Raw genomic sequence first — 24504 nt, 5'->3', positions numbered from 1 at the left:
TTCTCCCTAAAACTCAACTATAAAGCTATACTTCCCCAATTTTATTGAGAAAGACTATAGATTCCAACATGCTTTGCCATTTTGGATTGCCTTTAACTTCTGCCAGGTGTTTCTCTGATTTTTCTCTCGTTTACAAGCCTGTTAATGTGACAAAAACACCCTATACCAATTTTCTCTCTAATTATCCTTTGGATGAGTTTGAATGTAAGAGGTTTGGGTGGTTTATCCAAGCTGTGAAGTCAAAAGGTTCAATAGAAGCAGCTTGTGGGCGGTTCCAATGGTTCACTACGCAACATGACCACTTCTGGATTGATTGCCTGGGAAAAACATGCTCTGGGATATGCCTAATGTATTTCCCTAACATCATCATCATCTCAAGTCTCAATCATCAAGAAGAGCCACAATAAAATCTCTAAGTCTCAATCATCATCACCAACGATTGCATACAACACAGCAACCGCCTTAGCTAAAGTAAGGCTTCGGAAAAGTTGGCAAATTAATTTAGCACAAAAACATGAGAGTTTAATTAGGCCTGGAGTGTACCAGTCAACAAGGCTTCGAGAGACAGCTCCCAAACAATTTGCCAAAATACTGGAAGTTTCGTATCAGAATGGGAATAAAATCGTGTTTCACAATCACACTATAACTCAACTTTAACCAACAGGTGTCAGACATACAGAAAGAGATATCAAATGCCAAACAGAAATCAGGAAAAGATGAGAGAAAAAAATTGAGGCACATTACAACATATCTGGTAGGAAAAAATTTACAAAGCACGTGAAGGGATTAGAAGATCTTGTTATACTGGCTCGTGAGGGAATCAGCAAGATTTGAATAAAGGCCATAGAGGGAGTACTGACGAAGGTTTTTTATTTCATACCAAGAGTTGAGAACTGAATAGTGCTTATCTGTCCCTGAGAATGCCAACTGTATCCCAAGACTACAATCTACAGAGCCCCCTTGCCCTTGCCGTTTACAGTCACCTGTTTTGATTGCACAGTCCTGATTGTTGAGGCAAACAAATTTATTGTCTCCGGAACATGCTGAGCAGCCATCCCTTTTCCAATACAAGTTCTGCAGCCTACCCTTTTTGAATTCTAGTACCTGCAAAGAAAAAAAAATCACAGTTTCTCAAAGATATGGAGATGACATTGGGATTAAAAGAACAGGCAGCTAGATTTGTGGTTTATCTCCTTACAAGAGTGAAGCTGGTTACAGTGTATGTAGAGTTGGAAACAAAAGCGAGCGAGGACCTTGCAGCATATTTTCGACCCGCAAACGCAACCATATATCCACCATAATCACTCTGGGAAGACAAGAAGAGTACAGAAGATTAGAAGTTATATCATAAGTGGTATAATGTTATCTTGACTACTTTCCAGGTGAGAAGACAAGTTAAACGTAAACCAAATTAACAATCAGGCACCTACCATTGCACTCCATTTCAATCCCCACATGCCAGGCAGCCACATTTTGTCTGGCCCTTTTTTTGTTTTCTTGAAGTCTTATATGAGGGAGAGAAGGATGAGATATAAAGGGAAACAAATAACCCTGCCAATTCTCTTCCCCTAAGGTAGGAAACTCTATAGGACTCCATGTTTGCAACAAACACAGAAATATGTAAGTGCTTACCAATACAAATAGTTAATTATGTGAAAATAATTGATGTTTCCAAGTGACTGTTTTAGGCTATTGACAACATATTCCAGGCCTGTAAGAACCCGTTTGTACCAAATGCTACAATCTAAAAAGGCTATTATTCCTGTTTACCCTAGTGTACAAACACTCTTAGACATTTCTAAGCAATTACTACAGTTAGTTACTGTGGAATTCCGGATTTATGGGTGATTGTAGGATGAAATTAGAAGATATTACAGGCTGTAATTAGAGATTTGCTAGCTGTAAATAGTTGTAGATTATTTTCTATAGATAGAAGATAGTTTCCTCTCTTGTGGGATCTAACAGAGTTTTTTTAAGGAATTACCAAGCTGTTGGTAATCTCCTATTTCCCTATAAATGTATATTTCTGCAGAGTAAATAATATGGAAAAAAAATTCTCACAATTATCTTCATGGTATCAGAGCAATTCCGCCTGGACCTATCACTTCTTTCTCGGTTTTAATCCAGAACCAATTTTTCTGGGTGCAAAATAATCTTCTTCTTCATCCCAACTCGTTACTTCTTTAAGTTTTTGTTTTTGAGTCTAGTCTCTCATAGGTATTACTTTTCTCTATGGCCTCGGAAACCAGCAGTAGCGTTACGGGAACCATGTTTGGCCAGGAACTCGTGAGCAATGGTGGTGCAAAAGGTTCATCATTCCTCATCACTCGGCACAAGTTAACTGGCCACAATTACCATCAATGGGCGAAGGCAGTTCTGATGTTTATCACAGGCAGAGGTAAGGATGAATACCTTTTCAGCACTACTGAACCGCCTAAGAAGGATGATAAAAGATTCAAGGTTTGGAACACCGAAAACAATCTGGTTATGTCTTGGCTAATTAATGCAATGGACACAGAAATAGGTCAAAATTTTTTGTTTTATGATACTGCACATGAAATCTGGATGGCAGCAAAGGAAACATACTCTAATAGTGACAATACTGCTGATCTATTTGACATCAAGGGAGCCCTACATGATCTAAGGCAAGGTGAGATGACTGTGACTCACTACTATAACACTCTTAGTCGTTTTTGGCAACAATTGGATGTGTTTGAGACCATGGATTGGGAGTGCCCAGGAGATGCTAGTTGATACAAAAGGATTATTGAAAAAGAAAGGGTCTTTAAGTTCCTCTTGGGATTAGACAAATCCCTAGATGAAGTAAGAGGGAGAATCCTTGGAACCAAGCCTCTCCCTACTATTCGAGAAGCTTTCTCAGAGGTTAGAAGAGAAGAAAGCAGGAAGAAGTTGATGATGGGAACAAGGCCATTCTCCAATGTTTAGGAAGGATCAACACTCATCTCCCAAGGCTCCACAAACATTCAAGAAGGAACTGCCCTTGTTTCCCGAGGATCTACCTATGATGCAAGGCAGAAGAAAGGAAGACCATGGTGTGATCATTGCCGCAGACCAGGTCACACCAAAGAAACATGTTGGAAAATACACGGGAAGCCCACTGACTGGAAGTCAAACAAGGAGAAGGAGGCACGAGCATTTGTGGCAGATCCTGAAGGGAAAGAAAAAAGTACCAATGATTCTGCTCTCTTTAGCAAAGAACAAGTGGAGTGGCTGCAAAAGATGTTTAGCCAAGGATCATCCACTAACCCCGTTATCTCAACCGGATCCACTGCTCAGAGAGGTAACTTCCTAACTGCTTTACACACAAAAACTGAAGATTCATCAGGTTGGATCATTGATTCGGGTGCCTCTGACCACATGACAGGTGATATATCAGTACTCCATGATTGTAGTCCCTGCCATGAGAATTACAAAGTAAGAATTGCTAATGGCTCTCTTTCCACCGTGACTGGTATTGGAAGAGTGATTATTTCCGAGACCTTAACTCTTAATCAAGTTCTTTTGGTTCTCAAGCTCTCATGCAATTTACTATCAATCAGCAAGCTTACCCAAGACCTAAATTGTGTGGCTAAATTCTCTTCCTCTCATTGTTTGTTTCAGGATTTGGCTTCGGGGATGATGATTGGCAATGCTAAGGAAAGCAAAGGACTCTACTGGTTTAGGGCAGCTGGAAAACAAGACTCTCAAGCACATCATGCATCTTTCTCTACTCCTGATCCTAGGTTAAACCTGTCTTTAGATTCAAATAAAGAAAGTACCATCATGTTACTGCATTATCGCCTAGGACACCCAAATTTTATGTACTTATCAAAGATGTTTCCAACACTATTTAAAAACAAAAATCCCAAACTTTTCCAATGTGAGATTTGCCAATTTTCTAAGCATTGTCGTAACTCTTATCCATCCCAAAATTACAAACCATCAAAACCTTTTTCCATTATTCATAGCGACATTTGGGGACCCTCTTGTGTTCACAATATCTCTGGGGCTAGATGGTTTGTTAGCTTTGTTGATGACCATACTCGAGTTACGTGGGTATTTCTCATGAAGGAAAAATCAGAGGTAGGTTCTATCTTCAAATTCTTTCATTCCATGATTCAAACACAATTTCAAGCTAAGATCCAAGTGTTTAGAACAGACAATGCCAGGGAGTACTTTAATGTTATACTCGGAAATTATCTTCTAGAAAATGGGATTGTTCACCAAAGTTCCTGCATTGATACCCCACAACAGAATGGGATAGCCGAGAGAAAAAATCGACACCTTCTAGAGGTAGCCCGATCTATTAGGTTTACCACTCATGTCCCAAAACAATTCTGGGGAGAGGCTGTTTTAAATGCTACATACCTAATAAATAGGGTGTCTTCTAGAGTCTTGAAATTTAATATTCCATGCCAAACCCTTTCCAAAAACTTTCCTCTAAATCGATTATAACTGATATACCTCTCAAGGTCTTTGGATGTTCTGCATATGTTCATCTCCCTCCGCATCAGCGAAGTAAACATGATCCCAAGTCTATCAAGTTTATCTTTATCGGTTATTCCTCTTATCAAAAGGGGTATAAGTGCTATTGTCCTTCCACTTGGAAAACCTATAACACTATGGATGTAACCTTTCTTGAGAATGTACCTTTTTACACCAAAACTCATATTCAGGGGGAGAATCCAGTCAATCAGCAAGCAGAATATCAGTTTTGGGATGTGCTCGTGCCTGACTTTGGGGCGCCAGAACCTAATTTTTCCATTGAACCATCTATGGCACCGGATGGACCACCATCAGAGTCACATCAGATTCAAGGAGACAAGGAGTCCATTGGCAAAGAACTTCAAATTTACTCAAGGCGTCAGAAGAACCCTAAACTGGTGTACCTACATCCTGAGCTTCCTCCTGTGCCTTGTCAAACTGATGACCCGAAATCAAATCCCACCGAAGTCATTCAAGGTAATATTGATTCTCCTGTTATTACTGATGACATTGACTCTATGGATGATCTCAATAGGCCCGTGTGGCCCATAGAAAGGGAGTAAGATCTTGTACTCAACATCCCATCTCAAAATTTGTGTCCTATGAGAAGCTATCTCCTAATCTTCGAGCTCTCATCACAAATCTGGAGAGTATTGCTCTCCCAAACTGCATACAAGAGGCCTTACAGCATCCTAAGTGGAGAAAGGCAGTGAATGAAGAAATACAAGCACTGCAGAAGAATGACACTTGGAAGATTACGAAATTACCACAAGGAAAACGCCCCGTGGGTTGTAAGTGGGTCTTCAATGTCAAATACAGGGCAGATGGGAGGATAGACCGGTACAAGGCAAGGTTGGTGGCCAAAGGATTTACACAAACCTATGGGATTGATTTTCAAGAAACTTTTGCACCAATTGCAAAGTTAAATACAATCCGAGTCTTGCTATCCTTGGCAGCCAACCTTGATTGGAATTTGCATCAACTAGAAGTCAAAAACGCATTTCTCAATGGCGATCTTGAAGAAGAAGTCTACATGGAGATTCCTCCAGGCCTAAAACTCTCCAGTAGCAACGACCTAGTTTGCAAACTTCAGAAATCACTCTATGGGCTTAAGCAATCCCCAAGAGCTTGGTTCGAGAGGTTTACTAAGGTGATTAAAGGAGAGGAATTTTCACAAGGGCAATTTGATCACACTCTTTTCATTAAGAGATCGCCTGGTGGTAAGATTACAGTTCTTATAGTCTATGTTGATGATATAATTGTTACCGGGAATGATGAAGAGGAAATTTCCCGACTTAAAACAGTTCTAAGTAAAGAATTTGAGATTATAGATCTAGGAACTTTGAGGTATTTTCTTGGCATGGAGGTAGCAAGGTCAAGCAAGGGTATCTTTGTATCACAACGAAAGTATACTCTTGACTTGTTAAAGGAAACAGGAATGCTTGGATGCAAACCCTCTAATACTCCTATGGATCCATTCAACAAGATAGGCTCAAAAGAAGATATGGTTGTTGTTGACAAGGGAAGATATCAAAGACTAGTTGGAAGGTTAATCTACTTATCACACACAAGACCTGACATCAGCTTTGCAGTGAGTATGGTTAGTCAATTTATGAACAATCCCACCGAAGAACATCAAGAAGCCGTATATAGGATACTACGCTACTTAAAGATGACTCCAGGTAAAGGATTATTCTTCAAAAGAGTGGCAAGCCGTGACGTGGAGATCTTCTCATATGCAGACTGGGCTGGTTCCTTAACAGATAGAAGGTCTACTTCAGGTTATTGTACCTATGTCTGGGGCAATCTAGTTACTTGGAGGAGTAAGAAGCAATCGGTTGTGGCATGCAGCAGTGCAGAAGCGGAAGTTCGTGCCATGGCCCATGGAATTTGTGAAGGGATATGGTTAAAAAGGCTGCTTGAAGAACTCCAGCTCACTCCTCACGGACCTATGAAGTTGATGTGTGACAATCAAGCAGCAATCAGCATCGCAAAAAATCCAGTCCATCACGATCGAACCAAACATGTTGAGATTGATCGTCACTTCATCAAAGAGAAGATAGAGCAAAAGATCATAGAAGTGGACTACATCCCTACACGGCAACAGATTGCAGATATAATGACAAAGGTTGTTACTAGAACCCAATTTGACATAGTTCTCTCCAAGCTGGGAATGATTAACATTCATTGCCCAGCTTGAGGGGGAGTGTGGAATTCCAGATTTATGGGTGATTGTAGGATGAAATTAGAAGATATTACAGGCTGTAATTAGATATTTGCTAGCTGTAAATAGTTGTAGATTATTTTCTATAGATAGAAGATAGTTTCCTCTCTTGTGGGATCTAACAGAGTTTTTTTAAGGAATTACCAGGCTGTTGGTAATCTCCTATTTCCTTATAAATGTATATTTCTGCAGAGTAAATAATATGGAAAAAAATTCTCACAATTATCTTCAATTACAACAACCAGTGAAGCTGTGAATTAGTGTTGGATTAATTTTTTTCTTTTCTATCTGTAATAGTTAAAAAGCCTTCATCCATAAATATTTTTCCTCTGTAGAACTATAGTAAGAGGATGAAAATATAAATGTACCAGGAGACGGGTAAAACAGTGCAACAAGATTAACGGACAATGACGCTTAATTATGGCAAGAAGTCATCAATCCATGCTTCTGAAGTGAAGCAATTTCCTCACCTCATAAAGGGAGTCACCAGCAAGAAGCAACCACCTTCCAAGCAATGAGAAAACCCCTCTCAACTATTGAAAAACCCCACCTTCACATCTATACCATGCATCATCTAGTAGTCTAATTATATCGATGGATTTTACATAATGCATATATATTTTTTGCATGTATGCTTATTTGTCCTGAAACTCTTTTTTTTCCCATAACTTATATCAGACACCATCGAAGGTATAAATTATGAGAGCTAAGAAGACTAGACTGATGAACAACCAATATTTTTTACACTATTAAGCTCTTCCTTTGAACTCAAATTACCCAGTGGCCTCATCAAAATACAGTTGAAGCATTGGGAATGCAAGCATGAATTTTTGAGGCACTCAAACTTTCCATGGTAACAAGATTGGTTAAATTAGACTTCTATTTAGGACTTTAATGTAGTATTGTCATTCTAAGTTCAAAACAAGATAGGAACACTATTTACCCAATCTCAAAAGTAATTCACTGATATAGAAATTCCATGCTTGTTATGGACAATCACATTTTTCTAATATCTATATTCCAATTGAGTTAATATTTTTAATATCTCCTTCATCGGAATTAAATAATTTTTTTAATGCTTTTCTGATCTTTCTTGCCATCAATATATACACCAGCATTTTTTTCATTAGAAGTCATATATGTATTTAACATTCTTATCAAAGAAATAACAAATAAATAAATATAAATAAATAAAAAAGAAAAAGAAAAGTTCCAGAAATCACCCCTCAAGTGGTAAAGGGATGGGGAGGGTTTGTGGGAGGTTCCAGGTTCTAGTCTCAATGGGGACAAAAATTTATCTATCAAAAAAAAAAAAAAAAAAATCCAGAAATCACCCACTGAGATCCAACATAAGAAAAAAGTTTCTAAAAAAAAATGCAACCCCCACAGTCAAAATGCAATATGGACATTTTTATTTTTTTTTTTCCAGGAGTTACCTAAGAATTCTTCTTATTATAAGCTTTTATAATTCTACAAAAATGTTAAGGGAACCCCACAACCCCAAAGGGGTAGCTTTCAAATTCAAAAAATCCTCAAAAAACCACTCCTTACTCAAAAGCTCCCAGTCAAGACCAAGGAACCTTTCATTGATTCATTCTTCCTTCTAGTAATGAAATGTCATCTAAATTTGGCTTTCATGCCCTAGAACTTATTGTGTTGCCTTGGCTTAGATCCTTGGTAGAAAATTTTCCATTCTCCATCTCAAGAAAATTAAGCAACATACTTAAATGGAGAACAAAGTATGCTTTCACCTGTGTCGCACTCACGACTACATTTTCTTTTTCTTCTATTATTGGCATATGGCCATTGGTGCACTCTATGTACACAACTATAACAAAGGCACCAGAAAAGGACAAGCTCTACAAAAATCCTACTATGCCTAACTTAGACCATCAATGAGATCCAACAAGAAACCACTCACCATCCTCATTGAAAGCTCTCTCGAATGCTCCAAAATAAACAAAAGGGAGCCTTCACCACACCTTTTTCCTGTGAGTATCCATACTCTGCCCATTCCAACCCAATAGAAAATCCTTAATTGTTTCTCAAAGAACCATTGAAGATATAAAATTGCAAAACAGATATTCCACAATAATTGAGCTCTGCCAACATGAATTAAAATATGATGTGGTATCCCTTCACTATATTTACAAAGACCACATCTATTTACCAAAATCCATCCCCCACTATAAACTGACCTATCGACGTCAAGGATGCGTATGGGCTGTTGACCGGCCATAGTACCCCTCTGTTTCCCAAAAAGGGCGTTTGGGTGGAGAACGTTCCTTCCAAGTTAGCGTTTTTTGCGTGGGAAGCTACTTGGGGGAGGGTTCTTACTATTGATAGGCTTCAAAAGAGAGGATGGGAGATTCCTAACCGGTGTTATTTATGTGGTAGTGATGAGGAAAATGTAAATCATCTTCTTATTCATTGTACAGTGGCTAGTGTGTTGTGGGGGATGAGTCTTAGTCTGTTTGGAGCCCAGTGGGTCTTTCTAGAAACTGTAAAGGAGGTGATTATCAGCTGGAAGAGTTATTTTGTGGGCAAAAAGAGAAAGAGAATTTGGAGATCCATACCGTTATTTATTTTTTGGACGGTGTGGAAAGAAAGGAATAGATTAGCATTTAGGGGGGGGGGGGGGGGGGGAGTTAGCTATACAGAAAATTAAGTATTCTTTTGTCTGTAATATGTGGGGGTGGGCAAATTTGTATAATGGTGCGGAGTCTCGCTCCCTTATAGGTTTCCTGGAGTGGATAGCCTCCAGTTGAGGGCTGGTGGGTTTTTGTTGTTTTTTGGTCCTTTGTTGTGAGGCCTTCGTTGCCTCGTATACTTCCTGTATGCTTTGCGTCGTTTGCCTTTGCTAATATATGTGTGTTTACTTATCGAAAAAAAAAAAAAAAAAAAACCTCCCAAGCAAAAAAATTCAGGACCACAACAGGGCACAGGTTCCCCAAACCTCCACTTCAGAGGAGACAAGGAATTGTAAAATGACTTCACCTGAAAAACACCTCTTCCTATAACTCCACCTCCACATCCCATAAAAGACTATCCCCCTAACAGCTAACAATTTCACAGAATGAATGCACTCCATAAATTGCCCCATCACCCCAAGCTCTCATTATCGAAGAGGGCTCCTAAAGCTAGGGTCCAGTGAACCTTACCCCTTCAACCACCCACAAATCAACCACTTGCATTTTTGGTAGTTGCCAGACTGTGGAAAGAAGGAAAACCCTCTTTCAAAGAACTCTCCCAACTCATCTATCAAACCAAAACTTTAGTTACCCCATGGTCAACCAGAATAAAACAAAACTCTTCCCAACCAATCCCCCACCCCCATCCTAAATGGCTTTCCAGAACTCCAATCCAAACTCCCTTTTACATCTTACGAGCACCATCCACCACCCATATTTCTCCAAATCTCCTTGGATAACTTCCTCCACTCGCTATCTCATTCATTGGCATATCTCCACAACATGCATAGTATATTTTGGATAGAAAGGCTTTTGATACTCAACTACTCATCTTTTGTCTGAGCCATCCATGTTTCTCTGATCTTTCCTTCAATAACTTCTTCCACACACTATCTCACTTATTAGCAAATCTCCACACCTAATTACCAGGCAAAGTGTATTTAGAATAGAAAGCTTTTTGATATTCAACCCACACCACCTTTTTGTCTAAGCACATAGTTGAGAACAATTCAAAAGATAAAGTTTTCAAACCAAACCAATAATGCCCCCTCTCCTAAGGTCGATTCTCGATCGAAGTCTTTCTGGAAAATTTTCCAATCTAACTCTTACTTTCTTCAGCATGACAAATAAACACATGAGACAAGTCTTCTAAGTCAAAAAAGTGCTTTTAATGAGAGTCAATCTTCTCATGCTAGATTTACTATTTCTTCCAAGTTTTAAAATCCTTCCAAAGCACACCCCTCTATCAAATCCCACATAGCACAAGACTTATAAGATGAACCTAATGGAAGATCTAGATAGATGGAAGGAAAGCAACCAACCATAGTTTTAAAAGGTGCGCTTTAAGTGCGCCTAGGCTCAAAGCCCAACTACTCCTTAGTTATAGCCTCTCACTTGCCAAGACATGCGCCTTATTGAAGAGGCACACCTTATCGACTTTACTCTTTCTTTTTAAATGTTTTTATTCTTGAAATTTCTATTTGTATATTGAACATTATATAATTTCATTATTTTTTTGTTAAATACTTCTTTGTTTGGAATCTTAAATTTTTTATTGATTGGATTATATTTTGAATCATATTTTATAAGATTGATATACATCCCAGGTTGCATTTCACTTCACTCAAGCGCACGCCTTGTGTTGCACCTTGCACCTAAGCTATATGAGACTATTGCGCTTTAGGCGTGTCTTGTGCCTTTTAAAACTATGCGGTTGCTATCAAACAAGCAAGCCAATCTATCCAGCCTCTGCACCTAATCCGCTAGAATCATCTCACTTTCCTATAAATTAATTTTCAATCCCAACACAACCTCAAGACAAATCAACACCTACCTCAAATGCTTTAGGTGCTGATTAATGGACTCATAGAACAAGAAGGTATCATCTATGGGAAGACTGCCTTCCGCTCTATCTCCTCCCTTATTACCTACCTTGAAACCACTAATGACACCCACCTAGGCCTCCCACTCAAAGTGATGGTTAAGAGTTTCCACTACCAATACAAAAAGGCATGGAGAAAGTGACTCACCTTGATGCAAACCCCTAGAGCTTCAAAGAAACCAGTGGAGTGCCATATATTAAAACCAAAACTCCCAATATAGATATACAATAATTAATCCATCCTACCCATTTTTACCCAAACCTCATATTTTCATTATCGAGAGGAGAAACTTCCAATTTACGTGGTCGTAGGTCTTCTCTATAACCAATTTGCACGCTAATATCACTTTGGGAATCTTTATTCTTGAGTTTATACCCTCATTCACAATAAAGGTTACATCCAAACTATTTGCCTGCACAAAAGCATTCTGAGATTGTAGTAATATCATCCTAATGACTTTCTTTAATCTATTCATCAAAACTTTGCCAAGAAATTGTAAAGACCTATAACCAAGCTTATAAGCCTAAAACCCTAATATCTTATACCCTCCCTTTTGAGGAATAAGCACTCAAGATCAAATAGAATCAGAAGGATCTAGGATCTAGGATCTAAGACTATATTATAGAATTAGGGCTATCATTTTCTACAAAAAGGATCAAACTAAGATCCCAACCATCTAATATCACCCATATCTGTTTGTTGTGTCTTTTGTTTCAGTTCATGATAACTTCTCATCAGCTTTATCACTACATTATTTGAGGAGGCAATTTGCAAAGATGTGATGAAAAATGGAAATCAGCTAATCTACCCAAAGGGAAGCATGTGAGAGCAAATGGAGCTTTAAAATTAAACATAGGTCACTTGTAAGGTGACTTAAAGTGATCCAAAACTTATTGTAAGGTTGTCACTTATCGATGCATTATGCACTTAAAGTTTTAAAATAATTCATCTTTGAACATAAAAGATCAAATTTCATTTAAAATTGGATGATCTCATGTTTTAACTAAAACCCTAAATCTAATTCTTCCTAAGATTGTTTTAAAAGGTTTTGTGAAGTTTTTTTTTTTTTTTTTTTGATAGGCAAAAGCAATTATATTAAATGCACCTAAAGTATACATGATATATACAAGGCCAAAAAAAGAGAAAGGATTCACAAAAACCAACACCCTCGCCTCATTTATAGCCCAACCAATCAAAGTCAAATAACGACAATGTACTAGACCCTAAATGTACCTTAACCCACTCCAAAAACATGTACATGAAGCAGTGTAAAATAGCATGGTTTGTCAAATCTGAATCTTCAAAGATTCTTTGATTTCTCTCCTTCCATAGGGTCAAAAATAAGCATAAAGAAGTTGCTCTCCACTCCCTTCTTTTCTTCCCAACAAAGGATCCCTGCCAGCTAAGGAGAGCATCCTTGATTGAGAAAGGCATTACCCATTGAACATTAAAAAGTGTAAGGATAAGGTGTCACAAAAAGGTCGCCTTTGGACAATGGAGTAGGATATGGTTTGTTGACTCCTCTTCACCTTTACAAAAATAACATCTGCTTGGAAGACAAGAAAACACCAACCCATCCTTTTTAGCTGATCTAGAGTTAGAATTTTTTCTCAAACTACTTCCCAAGCAAAAAAAATTGACTCTCATCGAGACCAAAGGATTCCACACAATACCTATAGCAAAACTTTTCAAAAAGCGCCCTACTAGGGAGGAGTAAAAGGAATTCACTATAAAGGCGGCTCCCTTTGTTAACCGCCAAGCCATGACATCCTCAACACCTCTTTTGATCACTGCCCTTGCAACCTATTAAACAACTCTTCCATCTCTCCCAATTCTCAATCATTTATCTGTCTTGTGAACACCGGGTTCCAACAACCCCCTTCCCCAACCTACTCCCACATCTGGTCTACCCAAACATCTTTATCAGTAGCAATTAGAAACAACGCCAAGAAATCCATTGCCAAAGGATCCTCCCCACACCACCTATCCTTCCAAAACCTCATCCTCCTACCCTAAAACCAACTCTATTCTTGAATTCCTTCCACCCATTTCGAATTTCCTTTCGAAGGCCCGCCCCATAATCTTCCCTAGAAACTCTAGAACACCACCCCCCTTCTTCCTCTTCGTACTTCCCTGCAATCACTAACTTCCAAGGAGCCTCATTCTTAGAAGCAAATCTCCAACTCCATTTCCCAAGGAAGCCTCAAATCAAGATTCTTATGCACTTTATAGTACAACCGGTTAAGGCAAGTAGAAACTAGTTGAATCAGCCAGGCTCAACTGGTCGAGGTGCACTTTGAACACTTTCTCTCATTCAATAGTCTATGTTCAACTGATTGAGGCAAAGCTATAACTGATCCAATTGATCAATCAATTAACAATTTGAACCCCAATAATCATCTATCAATGCATCAAATACACAACGGCTGGCAAACCAATTTCTTTTTTGGATAAGTAAGAAAAGTATTGGAATGGGAAGGCAACGATTGGCAAACCAATCAAACACTTTTTGAGGGTTTTAAGGTTCCCAAACTGGAAACTATAAATTGAAGTGTTTAAGAGCATTTATTAATGTAAGATTTACTACATTCAATTGAAAAACCATCTTTCTTCTCATTAAAAGCTCCACCAAGTGCATTCAATTCTAAACTTAATAATTTTCTCTTGTGACACTTCAAGTCCTTCTAAGTTTTCTTTTGTATTAAGAGCCTAGCTTGTCACTAGGATTGGAGTCATAAATTCGCATTCATTTATTCTTGTGAGAAAAATGTTTTTCAAGTGAGGTAGATCACTTGAAGGCTTAGTTTCAAGTCTTGGAGCTAGTGGAACCCTCACTCAATTTGGAGCTTGAGGGAAGTGGATGTAGGCTGCTTGATGAACCACCATAAAAGAGTTTACATTTTCTTCTCTCAATCTTTTACTATTGCTTTTTAATTACTCATTGTATTTTTCATAACTTGCCTAAGTTTGATTATTTCTTAAATAGGTTTAACACCGAATTCAACCCCCGCCCCACATTTTCTCTTGGGGTGTACATGTAAATTGAATTAACTTATTTTTCACATAAATACCACACAAGGTTAGAAGATTATACTTTGTTTATCAAACATAAAGGTGGCAAAATTGTCATGTATGTTAGCTTCAAGAAATGATTTTTAGTTTGAGAAACCTAGGGTATGTTCAAGAACATTTTCTAAAACAATTCTCCAAAAATAGTTTATGAGAACAATTCCTAAAAACAGTTATCAATTGTTTTCAACAATAAAATTTTGTCTAGGAACTCAAATATAGAAGAAAACAATTTTATCGGATTAATCTCCATGAAATTATTACACCTCTATACAATGTAAAAATTTCTAAAGTATTCTCCATATTTTCTAAGGAGTTTTCAATTGCTTGCAAGAACAAAATTTTGTCAAGAAACTCAAATGTAGAAAACAGTTTTCTTGGTTTATTCTCCATGAAATTACTATACTTGTATACAATGTAAAAGTTTTCAAAGTATTCTCCATATTTTTAATTGTTCCTTAGACTATACCAAAAACAACTAAAAACATGAAAAAATTGGTATCAAAAACAGTTTGTTCTCAAAAAAAAAAAAAAAAAATCCTCAAAAAATTGTTTTCTGGCAAAAGTTTGTCAAACATGTTTTCTAAGTTAGAAAACTATTTCCAAGAGGGACATATGATTGCATAGTAGAGGAAACATGTTTTGGATTTGTAGGGGGAAAGAAAGGAACAATAACAACCATGATGTCAAGATGTAAACTAGTAAAGACTCAAATGTAGAGAAATCATAAGTTGAAAGATGGAGGTTGAACTTGTCTGACAAATTAGGATAAGTATTAAACACTTAAAGGAAGATTGTTGTATGTCTCTTACTAAATCAAGCATAGTTTATGCATCCAGTGTAATCGCCAATATATGCTTTCACCTTATTTCACCTTATTCTGGATGGGTATTTTTAATAGGTGATAAGATTATTTAAGAGAGCACCAAATAAACATAAAGGTTAAGCCCCAAACTAAAGTTAAACCTCCTACCAAGACCCACAATAGAGTATTAAACTTTTGTTTTTCATTTTATACACTATCTATAAGCACCAAATAAACATAAAAGAGCCAACCTCCACAACCCCATCCACTACTTCTTGAAGACTCTCACAAGCCAACTCAACAAAAATCCTTCAATACCCCTAGAAGAATCCAAATCCCTAGAAAATAGCAAATCCCACAACTACCAGGCTTTAAAAAGATGAATGAGAATATGGTTATTTGACTCCTCATGCATTGTATAAAAAAATACATTGATTTGCCAAGGATCATCCCTTTTTCATTAATTGGTCTATAGTTAAAACCTTCTTCTATGTAGCTTCCCCAACCCAAAAATAAATAAATGACAAACAAAACCAAAAAAAAAAAAAAACAAAAACAAAAACCTCCTTTAAAAGGAAAAAAATTAACTTTGCAATGAACAAAAGAATTTTTTTTATATATTGGCAAAATAAGGGAATGTATTAATAAAGCCTTGGAAAAGGCACAAAACAAATACACATGACATACACAAGCACCAAAAGGCAAAAAAAAAAAAAAAACAAAAACAAACAAACAAACTACCTCGCTCTCCTTACATCCAACGCAACCAATAAACAAAGTCTATCATGGACAAAGATTGATTATCCATAAATAGATTAATCCATTCCAAAAGCTATATTAAGACTTTTTACAGCCAAACATAGGCTTTGGTCAAAAGTCAATAAGGTGGATCAAATGATGTATATCTACAACAAAATTCATCATTCTAGTAAATGGGGCCCCAATCCAGTTTTTTGAAAGCTCAAGTGTTTGAGGCAAGGAGACCCACTCTCCCCTTACTTTTTCATTTTAGCAATGGAGACTCTTAGTCGGATTGTGTTGAGAGCTAGAGAACAAGACTTCCTCACGGGCCACAAAGTAGGGGAGGAGGGGGTATGGAGATATCCCATTTTCTGTTCACCGACGATACCTTTGTTTTCTGTGGTGTTGATCAAAAGCAGTTAGAGCATCTAGGTTGGACCTTCATGTGGTTTGAGGTAATATCCAACTTAAAAATAAACATAGAGAACAATGAGTTGATTCCATTAAGGGAAGAGGCTAATGTGGAGGCTTGCTTTGGTGTTGGATTGAAAGGTTAGGAAGCTAACCACCACACATTTGGGCCTCCCTTTAAGACATCCCCACAAATTAGAGAGGGTGTGGGAAGAGATAAGAGAAGAAATTTCAAAGGAAACTCACATTATAGAAGCGGCAATACCTTTCAAAAGAAGGAAGACTTACCTTGTTCAAGAGCACGTCGTCAAATCTACCTATTTATTTACCTTGATCAAGAACACATTATGAAATCCAACTATTTATTTCATGTCTCCTTTTGCTACTCCCTAAAAGGCAAGCAAGAGACTAGAATGAATTCAAAAGGATTTCATGTGAAGCAATGGAATGCTTAGGAAAAAAGCTTCATCTGGTTGACTGATCCACTATTTATTTAGACAAGCAGAGGGGAGATCTTGGCATTAGGAATCTGCAAACCCTTAAGCTTTGATTGGAAAATGATACTGAAGATAGGCTATTGAAAGGGAGATCCTTTAGTAGCAAGTCATAACATGAAAGTCTGGAACAGGGATGTCAAGAATAGCTATGGAGTGGTGTTTCGAAGAGTATCGAGTTCAAATGGAAGACCTTTAAAACCAGAACTTGCTTCTATGTGGGTAATGGCAAAAGAGTAAAAACCAGAACTCACTTCTATATGGGTAATGGAAAAAGAATAAAATTCTAGAAAAATAAATGAAGTAAAAATTATTAGGAAGAGTCCAATCTACAATTATTTTCTATTATTGTCACAAAAGATGCTTAAGTAGTACAAGCAGGTTAGGGAGGGCACTCAATGGAATCCTTGTTTTCATAGATAGTTCCATGATAAGAAAAAATAGAAGTACTAGAGGCCTTCTTTGGAGACTGCAATCATGCTTAATCAGGAGGGATGAGGAAGACAAATAAGGGTGGAACAAATCTAAGAATGGCAAGTTTACTATTAAATCCTTTTATGCTTCCTTAGCCTAGAGAAGTAGTGAGTCTTCTCCCACGAGCATTGTTTTGAAATTCATGAGTACCAACGAAAGTGGGTTTCTTCAATTGGAATCAATTTAGGGAAGAGTGTTAACGCTTGAACGGCTAAGGAGGGGTTGGAGTATAGTGACTAAATGCTACATGTGTAAAAAGGAAAAACAGTTAATTGATCATATACTCCTTCATTGTTCGATAGTGAGAATCTTGTGGTAGTCGAATTTTTTTGTATTTGATGTGACCTAGGTGTTGGACTACTTTGTAAGAGAAACTTTTCTAAGATGGCATGGCTCTTTTGTGGGGGAAAAGTGGAAAGAAGCATGGAGTGCCGCCAATTTTTGCCTTTCTTAGACACTATGGATGAAAAGAAATTGGGGAGTTTCTAAGATGCGGAACAATTGGAACAAGCAATCAAATCCTCCTTCATTCAAATCTTTGTGGATTGGTTTGGAGTGTACATAGATGAGACCTCAAGGGAGATGATAGGTTCTGTAAATTGGTTGAGCTCCAAGCAAGGAGAGTAGTAGCTTTTTGTTAGCTCTTTTTCTTTTTGTTTGCCTAATTTGCACTTTGTATACACCTTGTGTACATTGGTCTGTCATTTTCAAGTACTTTTGTTATATTTTCTCCTTTTTCCTATCAGGAAAAAAAAAACTATAATAAGACTCCACTTGGAATGCCCCTTCAAACTAACCTATCTATCCCCTCTTCTTGAAGCTTCACAAATTGAATAACAACCCATCACGTCTAATAACTAATCCTAAAAAACCTTTAAAAACAAGGACTCAAATGTCCTTAGCCACTGACCCCACCCCCACAATTCATAAAACCATCATTCTTTCATTTTTGGGATTAATGAAGCCACATAGAGAAGGAAACAATATTTTCAATGATCTTCCACCATCCATGCAAAACTTAGTCCTAAGCCCATTCCCAATTGTAATCAAGGGCCTTAACCTAAACTCCTCCCATATAATAAAATGGCATATAAAAGATTAAAAAATTTTGCTTACCATTAGAATCCTCACATGACATACCAAGTTTGCAAAACTACAAAGCATTAATGGCTTTCCCTTTATGCAAAACAAAGCATCAAACTATAATATAATGTATCCACAAAGAATTAATTGTAATAATAAGCATAAGATGGTGAAAGAAATTAAGGACACTTCTCAATAGAGCATAGAAGAGAAATGAAAGGGAACCATCAAACCCCAACCAAACGGAACACTCCAAATAAAATTTGATAAGGCCATTCGACTTTTGCAGAATGTCCAAATATATGGCCTAGGAGTAAATTTCAATCCTTAATAATCCCATCAACGATGTATTTGGTGGAGGAGAGACTATGAGATGAAAAGGAACTAGAAAATTTCCTTTCTTAATTGCCTTGCTAGGGATATTTTAAGGGGGGGTCTAAAAATCATGTGGAACACTTAAATTTAGATTTAAGAATTTCAAAACATTCAGAAGGTGTTATTCCCAAATCATCAAAGCTCCATGCTTGAGAGAGAGAAAGCTCTCTGCTATCACTACAAATGCACCATCACAGTTGCCACTGCCACCATTGAATAGGTAGTGATCTACCGCCGGTCCACCCCAGCCAAAATCACACCATCACACTGTCATTGTTGACATCACAGCCAACATCTCGGCCACCATAAACCACCCTAACTCTGTCACCATCAGCATTGCTGTTGTACTCACCAGCCACTCTCATAAACACTATCTGCAGACTGTACCACCTTATTACCCTACATCTACATTGAAACTGAAGCTACTAATCCAAACAATGTAATTCTCAAACTAAGACTTTTTCACTTCCGTCATCTCAAATTCCTTTCAATTCTTATTTCTTTGATCAATTCTACATCTCTCATCCATCCATCCATCCATACATACATACATACATCCATATAAGCAACACAGATATAAACCTTAATCAAGAGGTTTGGAGTTTTGTGGATCCTATCCCAATCAACAGCTCAGTAAGCCATTAGAGAGGTAGTTTTGTAGGATAAAACAAACAAATAAATATATAAAATCTTCAGAAATCAAATCTGCTTCTTGTTCTTTTGTTGGATTTGGGAGGAAAAAAATGAAGAGAATTTTTATGGCACAGAGCTTTCAAAGTTTAACCTATAATGTGTGTTCCTTAAATCTCGGTAATTGTGGCATTTGGGCTCACTCCAGACATAAAGGCATTTCTTTCTGAATTTGTAGAAAGAGTGGGGGTGGGCAGAAGGTGTTGCAGGTTATTTCCACTTTGGTTTTCTTTTCAACATTTTTCCCTTCTTTTATCTGCATTAGTTTGATGGCTCTATGCGTACTACAAATGTACTAAAGATCGCCCTCTTTTGGGCGTCTAATAAACACTCTCGTTAGTAATCTAAAAAACCGTCAAAAATCTCTCACCTATGATATTGATTCAAAAACACCATCCAGAGCAAGAATCAAACGGCTCCAACCAAGCCTAAGATCACACTTCAAAAACCTAACTTACAGCTGCGAACCATAAAATCTGCAAATGGAACAAAAACCCTAATACTTTCGTTGCTGAGAAAAATGCCTTAAAGAAACGGAATTAAATTCGAAAATTTGCACTACCTGTATGCAAAAATAAAATCAAATAAAATAAAAAACCAGAACTCCTTATTAAACTCAGTTTAGGCGAACGCTTCACAACAGCGTAACACCTAGAACCATCAAACCTCATCTCTTTTCGGTTCCTCCGCCTTTCTCATAAACAAACCAGCAAAAAATAAAAAATAAATAAAAATAAAAATAATAAACTAGAACCAGACGAACAAACCAAAACCACGGAGAACTCACCGGGAAGAAACTGGAGGTGGTGTTGATGGAAAGGAGGGAGATCTCATCGACCTTCGGCCTGAAGGCCGCGATCTGAGAGCTTTGCGAGGAGAGAGCGAGTCTGCGGTCGCAGGGAGAGAGCAAAGTGTTGTTGTAGGAGAACTTATCCCGTGACGCGAACGCGATTCCAAAGGTGAAGCCGTCGGATTTCTGGACAGTGGTGTCGGCGCAGGGCGAGAACACACGGTTATTGTCGCCCGACTCTGCGAAGACCAGCAGCATCACCATCATCGACAACATAAGAGGGATTCTCGGAATCGCCATTGATGAGAGCTTTGGTGGCAAAGGGAGAAACAGCTTGTGACATTAACAGTAGGCAGTATTCATATAATTTACTTGGATGTTCTAAGTTGTGCGTTTTGTCTATTAGTTTGACCCAAATCCACGGTGGTTGATGACACGAACCAGTTAGGGCTGGAACCCAAGGTGTCCAATGGGCCATTCCGGCGGGCCATTATGGGCCAATGTGCCCAGCCTGCAAGGCCCACTTTGAAGTCGTGTCCGGCCACACGCTCATGCAAACCAAACAACCATCGTATGGTTGTTGAGAGTGGTATTATAGAAAATTATCGGTGAATCATTACTTATCTACCCTTAAAATTAATCATTATATAGTTGTTGAGAGTATTATTTACCGTTAATACTAATAATAAATAATGTACTTATTTATCCTTTGAACTAAACATTTGACATGAAATATAAAAAATAGTTATTGATTCACCTTTTCACTCTTCAAACTAATCGTTATATAATTGTTAACAGGGGTATTAAAGGCATTTGACATATAATAAAAGGAAAAAATAAAAAGTAAAAAGTAATATTTGAACGAGTCAAGTGGGCTGACATAATGGGCTGATACGACGGGGTGATAAATTAGGATGGCACAATAGGCCAACATGATAGCATTACGAGTTGTCTCCTTAGGCCCAGCACAACCTGCTCCTTGCACAACATACTCTTTTAGGTTGTGTCTGCCCAACCCGCTATAGTAATTAGGTCATGTCAACCTAACCCGACCTTTTGGCATGTCGTGCCACAAGCCAAAATGGGAGGCCTTACCCATTGGACAACTCTAAATGGAACCAATTGGGTTTACGACCAGGACAAGACACCAACTCAACCCGCCATTGTTAGATTATTATTATTTCTTCTTGTTCGTTTCCAAAATTTTTAATTACATTAAAAATAAACGTAAGCTATAAATAAATATTATATGACTTTATAATTCACTTTTTAAGAATTAGATTTTTTTTTATTCTATATAAATTTAAAAAGAAAAAAAATCCTAAAACATACTGATCATCTCACTTATATGCACTTCCATCTTATTATTATTTTATTTAATTAATAATTTAAATAATGTTTTTGGATAATTTGAAAAAAAAAATTATAGTAATTTACTGAATAAAAAATTAGTTTGGACAATATTTCTCCTTCCCAATTTTCTTAATAAAAAAAATAGAAGATTAGTTTTTTTCTATTTAAACCTATGTAAACAATCTAAAAATAAAAATTGATCTAGATGATGTTTCTCTCTTTTTTTAAAAAAAAAACTATCGTAATCTAATAAAAAATAATAACATTTTAGAATGATATAGGGTTTGTTTGATTAGTGTTTTTAGAAATTGTTTTTTGTTCTTGAGAACAAAAAAACACACACATTTGGGAAGTAGGACAGTGACTGTTATCACTATTTTCCATGCTTTCAAAGTGACTCTTTTTAGAGAATAACAAAAAGTTATTCCCCTTATTTTTTTATACTGTTTATAGAACAAAAAAAACATCATACTTTGTGTTTTCAGTCATTTGTTCTCACTTGTGATCTTTTCTCTAACATGTCTACCCCACCAGCACCAAGCCAAGGTGAGTTCTATCTCCACCAACACATCTCTAGTTTTCATTATTTCGAAATATTTGAAGTTGTTTTTGCTAGATCCGGTTCTTTATTCCTTCATTTTTGTTCCTAACATGTGGATTCTTTCTCTCTTCCAAGATTTCCATCTCTTTCTCTTTTTAGGTTTTCTTGTCAAACAAATAGTTTTCTATCTCTAATTTATTCATTATTACATAGGTAATTACCATCCCCTAAACTGTTTTAGCTTTAATTGATTCAATTATTTGTAGGGTTTTTCTTCTTTAGATTATTCAAAGACTCGTGTTTGACTCAATAAACCTTATTACTATATATTAATTTGTATTGAAAATTTTGATGTGTTTTATGTTCTTAAAATTTTGTCTATAGCATTGTTTTGCGTTGGTGTGTTTGTCACTTCCAATGACTAGTAAATTTTGTTTTTGGAGTATTTTAAGTGTAGGTTTGAGTTTGGTTTTTCCCAAATGTGGATATGCTTAGGGTTTTTAGTGTAGATATTTCTTACTTATTAAGTTGGTTGTGTTTATCATCGGTTATTTCTCTCTTCCAATTGATGGTTGCATTTCAAGTAGGTGTGTAAATATACGAAATTAAAGGGTCTTAGTTGAAAGTACCTTAATTAGAAGTTTCCAAGACAATCTGCTTATTTTGCAAGAAAGTTTAACCCATGGAATAGACAATTTTTTTAAAAAAAAAGTTTTATTTTATTTTGTTTTTAGTTTTTAGTTTTTATTTTTTAAAACTACTTCTGAAGAAGTAATTAGAGATTGATGCTAGGTTTTATCAAGCTCTATGGTAACATGTCCATGGATACACATAGAGGTTTTATTTTTGCTACCTTGAAGTAGTTTCCATTGGCAAAATTGAATCAAAGGTTTATTTGTTTTAATAGGGAAAAGTTTGGAAAAATTGTCATGTTTGTTTCAATTGGCCTTGTAATAAAAATCTCATTTTGCTAAAATTTATCAATTTTATGTTGCAATTTTTTTCTCCCAAAAATCTTTCTCCTTAAAGGAAGGAAGTTTCAAAGGAAACTTTTCCTTCTTGTGATAGTTTCAAAACACAATGATTTTTAATTGTTCTTCTATACAAGACTCGTTAGTGCACAAAATGCATGATATTTGCATATTTGTGAGATGTGTAAGAGAACTTGAGGTGTTCCTTGGGCGGATTGAATCCAAACAAACCCAATTCTATTTTGGATGGGCTTAGGCTAAATTAAAAGATATGTTGATCTTGCCTAAGAAACTTTCCAAGTTTGAGGCATGGAGATCAATGAGAAGGTTTATACCCAATAATAAGTTCATGACTTGCCCAACTTAGGCATGATACTTATGATGCTATGATACCTAAGCAAAGCATATGTAGTCCTAAGAGCTTTATATTTGCTAAACTAGGGTTTGCATTGAATGCTCAATGTTTAGTGCATAGTTATTAGAATTTTTAAATTACTCCATTCTAAGACCTGTCGTTAAGGTACATGCAAAACTGGGTACATGCAAAACTATCCTAGGGATCTTTAAATCCACACAATAGAAGCAAAAATCATATTAAAACTATAGATTTAGGTGTATAAAAAACATACCTAAGATTTGCATATTCCCAAATCAATTCCAATAAGTGAAGAAGTCGATGTGGATCCTAAATACCAAGAATTCTTCCTCTCAATGACTCTTTTTCCTAGATCTAGGCATTTAAGGACAGTGAAATCTATTGGGAACCTTAGATTACTCCATTCTTAGGCCTATATTATGTAAAGTACATGCAATCTAATCTTAGGCTTTCTAGATCTAACATAGAAGAAAACAATGGCAATGAAAACAAATAACAAACATAGATTTAGAGATAGTGAATCCAAATCTGCGATCTAGATGTTCCTAGATCGAATCTAATCAGAAAAAAATGTCGAATCTGCATTAGTCATTATAGATGTCCTCTACACAACAATCTTCCATATGATCTCTCCCTTAATGGGACTTGACACAAAATAAAGGCACACTTCTCTTTCTCTCTTGAGGGTGGTTAAGGTTTGCATTTGTAGGCTAAGGGGGTATTTATAGGCTTCCCTATGGGCTTAAGTAACTGGAGCCCAAATTGGACTTAGGTCACCTAATCCAACACTCTTAGGTCATAATTAATTAATTAGCATTATTAGACTCCAATTAATTAATTAAACTAATTTAAAAAGTCAATTAATAAGATCTAGTGCACCCTACATTTTTACCAAAACACTCTTATGCATACTTATGAATTATAAACCTAAAATCTCTCAAACAAACATACCACCATGAATTAGGGTGGAAACCATTGAAACCTATAGAAAAATATTGGCTCCTTCAAAATCTACTTCTAAATTCGACTCTACATTTCATTAAAGAGAG

At 36.7% G+C, this 24504-nt stretch overlaps 1 protein-coding gene across 1 annotated transcript; it reads right to left on the bottom strand.

Annotated features, from left to right (window-relative positions):
• Positions 1-500: 500 nt before the first annotated feature.
• LOC117910099 lies at positions 501-20574 on the bottom strand. Its single transcript, XM_034824152.1, has 3 exons — positions 20212-20574; positions 1199-1306; positions 501-1104 (listed from the first exon to the last, which is right to left on the bottom strand). Exons 1-3 carry the CDS (start codon positions 20512-20514, stop codon positions 787-789), a joined length of 729 nt encoding a protein of 242 aa, XP_034680043.1. The 5' UTR covers positions 20515-20574; the 3' UTR covers positions 501-786.
• Positions 20575-24504: the final 3930 nt, after the last annotated feature.

This window comes from Vitis riparia, unplaced genomic scaffold (assembly GCF_004353265.1).
Source record: "Vitis riparia cultivar Riparia Gloire de Montpellier isolate 1030 unplaced genomic scaffold, EGFV_Vit.rip_1.0 scaffold593_pilon_pilon, whole genome shotgun sequence".
Taxonomy (NCBI): Eukaryota; Viridiplantae; Streptophyta; class Magnoliopsida; order Vitales; family Vitaceae; genus Vitis; species Vitis riparia.
The sequence above is the reverse complement of the archived record's forward strand: the minus strand, read 5'-3'. Positions and strand labels throughout refer to the sequence as shown.

Bases quoted from the DNA above. Each gene is read 5' to 3' on its own strand.
- LOC117910099 (XM_034824152.1), bottom strand. From the start codon at position 20,514: ATGGCGATTCCGAGAATCCCTCTTATGTTGTCGATGATGGTGATGCTG. The intron at 1,307-20,211 runs GTGAGTTCTCCG...TTGTCTTCCCAG, and splicing joins CCACCTCCAGTTTCTTCCCG to AGTGATTATGGTGGATATAT. The intron at 1,105-1,198 runs GTAAGGAGATAA...TTTTCTTTGCAG, and splicing joins CTGTAACCAGCTTCACTCTT to GTACTAGAATTCAAAAAGGG.